The sequence below is a fragment of the Haliotis rubra genome, unplaced genomic scaffold, assembly GCF_003918875.1.
Source record: "Haliotis rubra isolate DU_JTF1 unplaced genomic scaffold, ASM391887v1 Scf515, whole genome shotgun sequence".
Lineage (NCBI taxonomy): Eukaryota > Metazoa > Mollusca > Gastropoda > Lepetellida > Haliotidae > Haliotis > Haliotis rubra.
In genome coordinates this window covers 235,165-245,974 of record NW_025767208.1, presented here as the reverse complement: position 1 = coordinate 245,974, position 10,810 = coordinate 235,165, and the positions used below count along the sequence as shown (strand labels likewise).

At 41.6% G+C, this 10,810-nt stretch overlaps 1 protein-coding gene across 1 annotated transcript; it reads right to left on the bottom strand.

Moving 5' to 3' along the window:
• Positions 1 to 3,019: 3,019 nt before the first annotated feature.
• LOC124292374 lies at positions 3,020 to 9,002 on the bottom strand. The gene is made up of 2 exons (XM_046729457.1): positions 8,568 to 9,002; positions 3,020 to 3,789 (listed from the first exon to the last, which is right to left on the bottom strand). Exons 1-2 carry the CDS (start codon positions 8,656 to 8,658, stop codon positions 3,020 to 3,022), a joined length of 861 nt encoding a protein of 286 aa, XP_046585413.1. The 5' UTR covers positions 8,659 to 9,002.
• Between the last annotated feature and the right edge of the window lie 1,808 nt (positions 9,003 to 10,810).

Sequence of the window (10,810 nt, the reverse complement as noted above, 5' to 3'; positions counted from 1 at the left end):
AATGTTTATTACAGTTCTGGTCTTTGGTCGTATTCCTGCAAGTGAATAGCAGAATATTCTGTTGCTACTATGTGTAACGACAATGGCGTTTGTTCAGACATGTAGTAAATGCGTTGGACAACCTCAGCTCCACCCTAACCCCGCTCCCACATGGGTACATAGACAGTTATGCCTCCGACATGACATGGCTTGAATATCGCCAACAGCTGGCCTCATCACAGATTTTTAGTGATCCATTCACATTTTTACCCCGCTTGTTCCCGTCCAAAGGAGTCTGTTTCCTTGGATTATCAAGTCTTATGGTGATGCTTTATGTCCATAGTATGACTACTGTATAATTCCTAGACATCGGTTCCTAAGAAGCGTTTTGGTTTTATCATGTGGGTGGTCTTTGACGATTAGTGATATGGACAACGTCTAATACTGGATACCACATTAGAAGGGAGCACTCAAAATGAAGCCTTCTGTGCACATTTGGGTGCATGGGCGGATCCAGGAATTTTGAGAGGGGGGGTTAGGGGGTACTAACCCCCTGAACTCCCCACTGGCTCCGCCAACGCCCAAAAATTCTTCAATGTGGTCTTAAGTTATTTGAGTGAATATAGTTTTACGCCGTTCTAGCAATATTCCAGCAATCTCACGGCGGGAGAAGAAATGGGCTTCACACAAGGGACCAATGTGGGGAATCGAACCCGGGTTTTCGGCGTAAAAAGCAAACGCTTTAACAACTACCCCGCCGTCGCTTAAACATTTGGCTTAAACGTACATCAACACAGCCGTCGTAATAACACTTTATTATTTTTCTATAAATACATACTTCTATATACATATACGATTGAGGGTAGACACAACTCACCCTGAACACGAACACATGTAAGATTACCCTTGCAAAGCACAAAACACGGGATGTTATATACTAACAAACATAAAATTAATCAAATTCCACTGCGTCTCAAGAAATATTGTTTCACTAATTCTATGGCAAGAATGTTGGGGGGTTTTCAACTTAATATCAAGCATCGATCAACTTTTGGATGAAGACACATGATCACCATATTCTGCGTCACACAGCCAATGAACGAAAATATTCTCGTACATGCATAGACAGTTGTGGGCAATGTTTTTATCACGTGATGCAGCAGTTTAGTTCCATACCCGCATCATCCATTTGCATCTTCAGCGAAACCTCGAAAATCCAGACTGGACCGTTCATAATGAGTTCGGGTTGAACAAAATTATCCTCATTGATTAATCATCATTACTGTGTGTGAGTGGTGAGTGAGTGAGTGAGTTGGGTTTTACACGCCGCTTTTAGCAATATTCCAGCAATATCACGGCGGGGAGAAGAAATGGGCTTCACACAAGGGACCAATGTGGGGAATCGAACCCGGGTTTTCGGCGTGACGAGCAAACGCTTTAACAACTACCCCGCCGTCGCTTAAACATTTGGCTTAAACGTACATCAACACAGCCGTCGTAATAACACTTTATTATTTTTCTATAAATACATGCTTCTATATACATATACGATTGAGGGTAGACACAACTCACCCTGAACACGAACACATGTAAGATTACCCTTGCAAAGCACAAAACACGGGATGTTATATACTAACAAACATAAAATTAATCAAATTCCACTGCGTCTCAAGAAATATTGTTTCACTAATTCTATGGCAAGAATGTTGGGGGGTTTTCAACTTAATATCAAGCATCGATCAACTTTTGGATGAAGACACATGATCACCATATTCTGCGTCACACAGCCAATGAACGAAAATATTCTCGTACATGCATAGACAGTTGTGGGCAATGTTTTTATCACGTGATGCAGCAGTTTAGTTCCATACCCGCATCATCCATTTGCATCTTCAGCGAAACCTCGAAAATCCAGACTGGACCGTTCATAATGAGTTCGGGTCGAACAAGAATTATCCTCATTGATTAATCATCATTACTGTGTGTGAGTGAGTGAGTTGGGTTTTACACCGCTTTTAGCAATATTCCAGCATTATCACGGCGGGTGACACCAGAAATGGGCTTCACACATTGTACCCATGTGGGGAATCGAACCCGGGACTTCGGCGTGACGAGCAAACGCTTTAACCACTAGGCTACCCCACAGCCTCCATCATTACAGAGTGATCTGAGGATATTCCTAATACTAGTCCCATACACTGTGCGTATTGTAAAACGTGTATGCAAAAGTGTTTTCGAAAGTATGGATTCGTATGGAACAGTCAATGATTAAATATTACCTATTTTCAAAATGAACTTATTTTCTAAATCTAGGTTTACTTTTTACCTGTGTCTTTACCGTTTTTTGTTTTAGTCAAACTTTTATTTTGGTCGGACTGAAGAAATTCATAGTCTCCACTAGATGAAGATTGTGCATCTTTTTGATATGATTTCGTACCTGCCGTAGCTTTTGCGTCTGTCGAGACAGGGATCATCAGATCATCAGAATCCCCGCGAAAATGAACGAATTTTTTATGCAAGTCCTCGTCCACACTGACAGCTACAGATGCTGTCGTCCTCGTGGAGGCTGCAACCTCGACCCAGTCACCGCCGCTGTTGGAGGCAGCAGTTTTCGGTTTGCTTGCAGCACCTGGGGCAGATTTTACAGGGGAGGAACTCCTGGGTGTTGCTGGTGATCCTTTTGATGGTGCCTTTGGTGCTGGTTTGTTTGTAGACGTGTTCTTCTGGTTGTTTGCTGGTTTGACAGCTACGATCTTATTGCTAGCTGGTCTGGAAGTCGGAGCTGTTTTGGGTCTGGAGGAACCAGAAGGTTTGGACCCATTGGAAAGTTTCGTTGGACTCGTACTGGAAGAGCGGGTAAGGTCCTTCTTCCAAACATCCTTTGAGGAGGACGACTTGCCAGACGCTGCTATTAACGGACTGCTCGTAACCATGTGTTTCACAGGACTTGATCTCCCGGTATTAGCTCCGGAGGTTTTGTCATTTGTCGGTGTAGTTCTTCCTCCCGAGTCAGGTGTTTTGATCACCGCGGGGTGTCCTTTCACGGAAGAATCCTAGACTGTGGGGTCTTTCCAGAAACGTCTTTAACAGGTGTTGTCCTTCCAGATACTTTCACAGGTGATTCCTTCTGTGGAGAAGACCTTCCGGAAACGTCTTTAACAGGTGTTGTCCTTCCAGATGCTTTCACAGGTGATTCCTTCTGTGGAGAAGACCTTCCGGAAACGTCTTTAATAGGAGTTGTCCTGCCAGATCCGGGATTGACCTTTGCTGCAATGGGAGTGGTTCTTCCGGATTCTTTCGTCGATTGTGAAGTGTTATGACCTTCCGGCTCAGTGATGGCGATGACAGGTACGTTGATCCCTCCTTCAGTCTGAGGTCCAACTTCGTCTTCAAACGTCACATGCGCTAATGACTTCTTAACAGTCCCATTAACCGTGAGTTTATCGTTAGCATTAGCTTCTTCAACGTTTATTACGTTGTCCGTTAGTCTTTGAGACCCTCTCCTTTTTGCGTTGGTCGACCATAACTTTAAGAATTTCGTTGTGTTCTTTTTCTGCTGCTTCAGGGTCATTGGTTTCTTCTTCTTCTTCTTTTTAGCTTTCGGTTTCTTGAAGTGACTCAGTGCTATCCTAGCCCTGATCAGTTTCCGTGTGTGCTCGCTGATGTCGCTGGCGTCGTCGTTGAGGGTAGCTCGGTCGTAGCAGTAATCCACGAGCTTGGCCACCACGTACGCGATCACACCTACGGCTACCAACACGGCGGCTGATACAAAGGCTTTACTGATGTCGTCCATTGCGACACTGGAGCCATCTGAAAGAAACACATGTGATGATATTAGTCCAGGACAACATTGGGACAACAAGTCAGTATGCGAGTATTATATGAGACGCTTCTAGCAAAATTCCAACCATATCAGGCGGTGGTGTAGCTTAGTGGTTAAAAGTGTTTGCTCGTCACGCCGAAGATCCGGGTTCGATTCCCCACATGTTTACAATCTGTGAAGCCCATTTCTGGTGTCACCCGTCGTGATATTGCTGGAATATTGCTAAAAGCGGCGTAAAAATAAACTGACTCACTCCAACCATATCAGCGGTGAGAGTAATTATTATGTAACGGAGCTTTTAACCATATTCCAGCAATATCACGGCCGGGGAACCTAACGTCTGCTTCCACATTGAACAAATGGAGCACCTTGATGAGGAGAATCGAACCCGGGTCTTTGGCGTGACGAACGGGTTTAACCACTGGGCTACAACACCAACCCTGATACAAGAAAGGGGTTCCACACGTTGCAACCACGTGGGAAATCGAAACAGGGGTTCGGTTGACGCTTTAAATGCCAGGTTACACCACCGCCCCAAACAACTGAGTAAGACCAAACTGACAATGACTGTGTTAAGTTCAAGGTCGCTTTGAACAGTATTTCAGTCCACGTTTGACTAGTAATATCGAACATGTGGTAGCATAATGGTTATAGCGTCCGCTCGTCAAGCTGAAGACCCGGGTTCGATACCCACACGGGTACAGTGTTTGAAGCCCATTGTTGTTGCCCATTGTGATTTTGTTGGAATATTGCCAAAGTTGCGTAAAGCCATGCTCAGTCACTCAGTTATATTGATGATGGTTAGTTGATTTGTTGTTTAACGCCGCGCTCAGCAATATCCCAGCTATATTGCGGCGGTCTGTAAATAATCGAGTCCAGACAATCCAGTGATCAACAGCATGAGCATGGCTCTTCAGCAACCCATGCTTGTTGTAAGAGGCGTCTAACTGGATCAGATGGTGAGGCTCGCTGACTTGGCTGACTCGTGTCATTGTATCCTAATTGCGTAGATCGATGCTCAGAACGTTTATCATTGGATTTTCTGGTCCAGATTCAATTATTTACAGACTGCCGTCATGTAGCAAGAAAATGAGCGTGGCGTTAAACAACAAACAGACAAAACAAATAGTAGGTATGCACAATTGCACAATGAATTCACTCCGGCATTTCTCACAAGATGACCATACGTGACTTGTGTTTTAACAGAAAGGACAAAACAGGTATTATCTGTCCCTTTTAAGCACCAAGAGTGGACAAATTGTAAAATATAGAACTGACATCTAAGCTGTTACCTTTCCATTAATTATAAGTGTAAGAATCATGACAAGATTTATAAAAGTATTGGCAAGTATGTATAGAAAGGGCAGTTGCTTTTTCGATTTCCCGAATCCCTATTGTCCTATGTAAAAGTCCCATTGCATGCTGTCTTTAACACAGCCTTTAACAAAAGAAACTGACATGACTGAGTATTAAAAACATATTTTTGCCTGAGCAACCAATTGCATTTATTCTGGTGACTTAATGCTGAAAATGCAACAGGTCCCTGGCAACCTAATCATCGCCCGCGGGCGGCTAGTGTAAGCTCCTTATGTTTTCATTGAGTCACGATGGTAAATGATGTGTTCATTAGGTTTGATTGTTTAAGTAAACCCACAGATTAGGCTCTGTCTTTACCCGCAGCTGCATATCGGTAACAGTTATCACCATTTCTTTCCACTACCCGACCTCAACCAGCAAGAGTGGGGCCGACAACTATGTACAGATTTTTTAAGAAGTATAAAAAAATGTTGTATTAATAACTGTGTAACTTATTATTATTTTCTGATGATGTATTACTATTATTCACATATTATCATTATTAAGATAATGACTACTGAACATTTTCATGATGACGGCGACTTGGAAGCCGGTTTGTATGTATGCATGTACGTATTCAGTACAAAGTACCTGATTTATGTAACATGTATCTCTGGGAAATAAAAACTTAAAAGAAAAAAACTTTAAAAAACCCCAAAAACATTTTTTTTAAAATAATTGTGTAACTTGTTTTATTCAGTTTTAAGATTTATATTACTTGTTAATGGTCTTCAATATTATGGAGTAACTCTGTTGGAAGATGCTGGATGTTTAGAATAACACGTATGTATGTGTCGGTTTGGGAGTAAGAATCGTTCAGCCCCAACTGTATGATATTTTTTCACACACCGACGGTTACAAGTATGTTTCCTGACCGTTAACACATCCCTCCTTTCCAACATTTGAAACATGTTTGGAGTTTGACAACAATTGGACATTACAAACTATATATGCAGTAAAAGGCGACCGTTTGTTTTGTTTGTTTGTTTGTTTACGCCGCGTTCAGCAAATGTCCAGCAATGTGACGGCGGTCTCTAAATAATCGAGCCTGGACCAGACAATCCTATGATTCACATCGTTAGCCTTGATTAACGCAGTTGGGGAACCAATTCTAACGTTGATCGTCACGGGTCGTCTTTCCATCATCCTGTTCTTAGTTATTGAGCAATGAATGAAAAGCGGATTTGATGATTACAATATGATGGGGCGGTGGGTTGGTAGGTAGGTAGGTTGGTTGGTTGACGCTGCACTCAGCAATATTCCAGCTATATGGCGGCGGTCTGTAAATAACCAGACAATCCAGTGATCAACAGCATGAACACCCAATCTAGTCCTGACCAGGTTGTTCACGGACATATAATTTTATGATGTTAACTCTGAGCAGCAAGGTTTCCGATCGTTCAAGGAAATCGATAAACCGATTTAATAAAGTTCATGTTGCTAATGTATCACAGTATCATCCGAATAGAATTACTTTCAAAATGGGTCTCCTTTAATCAACTGGTAAAAGGTTCTCACAAATATTACATAGGAATATTATAGGATAGTTGTGAGAATGGTTTTACGCCGCTTTTATCAATATTCCAGCAATATCATGGCGGGGGATACCAGGAAAGGGCACATTGTACCCATGTGGGTAATTGAAGCTTTAAATATGTAACTGGTTACAAAGATATTAAATACATTCACCAACGTTACGCCGTAATTGATGACGAACAATACAAGTAAACACATGAAAAAATACAAGTAAACAATTACCATTATTTTTTCACTTATACGTTATATAGTTCAGACACATGGGGAGTTATTTTATCTCATTAAGCAATAAAATCGATTTGCGTTTAAATATTTCATCACTTTAACTCTGTGAGAAAAATAAGAAGTCAATAACTCCTAAATAAACAAATAGTGGTATTGATGTCAGATCACCAACAATATACATATTGACCAACATGTGTCTAGACACGCGCGAGAGACGCTCATTAAAGCAATTATTACGTTATGCCTAGCTTGTCACGTTAAGCCGCGCTGGTTCATAAGTTGTTGTTTTGGGTTGGGTTTTTCTTAAACGCCACACTCAGCGATAGTACAGCTATATATGACTGTGGTCTGTAAATAATCGAGTCTGGACCAACCAATCCAATGATTGACGTTATGAGCATCGTTCTCCACAGTTGGGATACGATGACATGTGTCAATTAAGTCAGCGAGTCTGACCATCCGATCCTGCATTGGTTGGTTGCTCATGACCAATTCTAACCGGGTCGTCATGGGTTGGCTTCCAGCTCACGTCTTCTTTGCGACTGATGAATGAAAAGAGAATTGGGTGATTACAAAATGAATGGGGCGGTGGGGGTAGCATAATGGTTAGAGCGCCCCCTCGTCATGACCCGGCTTCGTCTCTTCTCACGGGCACAGGGCGGTGGGGTAGTCTAGTGGTTAAAGCGTTGGCTCGTCACGCCGAAGACCCGGGTTCGAATCCCCACATAGGTACAATGAGTGAAGCCCATTTCTGGTGTCCCCCGCCGTGATATTGCTGGAATATTGCTAAAAGCGGCGTAAAACCAAACTCAGTCAGTCAGTCTCACGGGCACAGTGTGAAGCCCACTTCTGGTGTGCCCCGCCGTAGTATTGCTGGACTATTGCTAACGGCGGCGTAAAACCGTACTCAGTCTCTACTACATGAGGCTTTGTTCATTATATACTATTCACACTTTGCTAAGGATCAAATCATGGATTCAACAGAAAAATATGACGAGGGGTCAAATTGGATTTAAATATCTAAGATCATTGCGTCATTTTACCTTGTGGATCCCATACCTGCTATTGACAGGTGTTGTGTACTTGTCAAAATGGTTGACTGGTGCCATGAAAACCATTTTTTATGGTTACTCATGTATCAAGTTCATAAGGTTAGATTAAAGTGACTGTTTGCCTAAAGAGGGATTACCATATTTTTATCTATCTACTTTTAAATGGATACAATTTCAAATTATGAATCTACGTTTAAATAAAGTTTTGTGATCCTTAGCAAAGTGTGAGTAGTATATATCACTGCACAACGAAGATGATCCTTGTTTTTGCTATCAAACGTATTTTCCTGGTCTTGTTTCTATCATTTATAAGTCTGGTTAAACATCAAGACATAAACAAGTCTATCTATCTACGACAAAATGTCGTTGAATGACATCTTGTTGTATAATACATTCGTAGTAACATGGTGATATTCATATCACGCTCTCCTAAACAGTGCACACTTAATGTCCAAAACACAACTGTATGATACACGTATCGAATAGTCATGATTTATTTTACCTGACAGATGTGTTTATGCTTATGATTTACAGCCTGAGAAGGTTATTTCAAAGAATCTGTAGAATGGACAACTTCAAAACTTTGTGGTACTTACCCTGTGCTCCCACGCTGACAACCGATATTGTTGTCAGTATCCATAGACAGACCTGGTCGTTCAGGTTCATAGCGATACGATCGTGGGTCATTGAGGTCTTCGTGTCTCTGTGTCATTCACAATCATATCCAGAAGATTCCATGTCACAAATCACAGTTTGTTTGAACTACGAGTCATCACTGAAACATGCCTAAAACTGTGTCCATATCACGTCATTAGTGAAATGTACCGTTATGTAACTGGACACACCTTGTTAAACGTCCGCCATTACAATGTGGAAGTTATCGAGGTATGTCAATCACAAGTTGAAATACCCCGCACATAGTTCACCGATTCGCACCACTTCAGAGTTACACAAATGAATATGCTTTGGAGCCACTATAACAACCGATAAATAGAAATTCGTCACTCGCCAAACTTCTCAGTCACTGCCAAGTTTTTGTAATATACAATTGTATCTCTCCAATGCTGGGTGTTCAATACCCACACAAGCCTTCTGCAGATCAGCCGTTCCGCTCGGCCGAGCGGCTTTGTGAACTACGGAATATAATACAACCACTGTAATGCCAACGAATACGTATATGAAAGGCACCCGACCTTGTGACAAGCTCCTTAGTACCCCAGCCGGTGGGGATATGCATGTAGGAAACATGCGTCATTATTCATGTCAACAAACCATGGTAAAAACAGTACCGTTGTACTGTTAACGAAGTGTTCACACACCGTCGGGTGGACCCGCCTTTAGCCCTGGCTTCAAGTTTTTCAGTCTAAGCCTGCGGGCAGCCTGCGTCTAACCCTTTGAATATGTTTTAATACTGCTAGACGGTAGTAACGACCTTTGAAAGAACTGAGGTAGGGGTTACAGACAGAACTTTTAACGACCCCTTCATTGTTGTGATAAGGTATTTAATGCCTCAACGTACTGATCAAATAGAGAAACCAACATTAATATATAGTACCACATGTTTGGTTATTGTATCGCTCAAACGTAGCAAAACAAGCACACAAAATTTTCTTTTGTTTATTTTGGTATTTGTTTTAAAACGTGTCACAAATAAAAAAAACTATGATATTTAAAAAAAGTATTTTTATAAATTCAGAATTAAAACTAAAGCACCTCCTGATAACGGTGTAAGAATCTACACCGAAATGTCGCTCTGTGCAATAAACAAGAAGTTGTCAAACATACAGTGGTATGCTTCATTTTTGACTCACCAACGTCTAGAATGCCGATCAAATAACCTCCTGGTTAAATGATGACAACTCCAACAGTGCTGTTCTCACACCGTAGTTAGTTCGAAGCTGCGTACAACAATATGACGTTAACCTCCGAAAGCAAACGACATCGTGCTGCTTTGAAATCCTCCCTAAACATGTTGGACATCTACATCTATTTGTAACATGCGTTATTATTATCGTGGTATACCTGGCGCGATCGATTTTAAAAAAATGCCTTTTTATATAGTCCCGATAAGCTGAAAACTCATACACTTATGAGAATTTTTATTGTCATATATATGCGTATGCGTGTGCGTGAGTGGGTGCGTGCGTGTGTATGTCCAGACTTGGAAATCTGTTGTTACTCTCTCAGTAGGCTCAATGATACACATGCGGGATTCGCCGGCGGCTATTCCGGCAGAGCGTAAGTACTAGGGGGTGGGTATTGCAGAGAATTTTCATATTGCGATATATTGCGATGCGGAAGCATATATTGCGATAAGTATTGCAATATATTGCAAGGATTATTTTTTTAACAAAAAATACTTATAATCGAGTTAATGCTTGATTATAAAGCAACGGAAATATCCGAAGATTTCCGAGTGTTACGAAGTTTTCCGAATGCATGTCAAAATACCGGTTTTCGATCAGCGTATCGCAATACGTATCGTTTTCATGTCTGAACCGGTAAATACCGGTAAACCGGTTATATTGTGCAGCCCTAGTAAGTACCTAGTACATCATACTACAGTACTAAACAACAAGAAACAGTGGACACAATGGTCTCTGTGCTCCCATGCCAAATGGGAGGATCGTTAGGGATGTTCTGAGTACAAGCAAGGGTTGAGGAGAAAGTTGCGTTTTAAGAATAAGTAAAATCTATAAATTTGCACTTAGCGTGCAAACTCGAGGGTCTCACACAGGTCAGAACCAACCCAGAAACTATGCAGGACACATCCTATCTATATACGTATAGGGCACATCCTACCTTGAAACGCGTAGATCACACCCTACAAAAAACATCC

Bases quoted from the DNA above. Each gene is read 5' to 3' on its own strand.
- LOC124292374 (XM_046729457.1), bottom strand. From the start codon at position 8,658: ATGACCCACGATCGTATCGCTATGAACCTGAACGACCAGGTCTGTCTA. The intron at 3,790-8,567 runs GTAAGTACCACA...TGTTTCTTTCAG, and splicing joins TGTCAGCGTGGGAGCACAGG to ATGGCTCCAGTGTCGCAATG.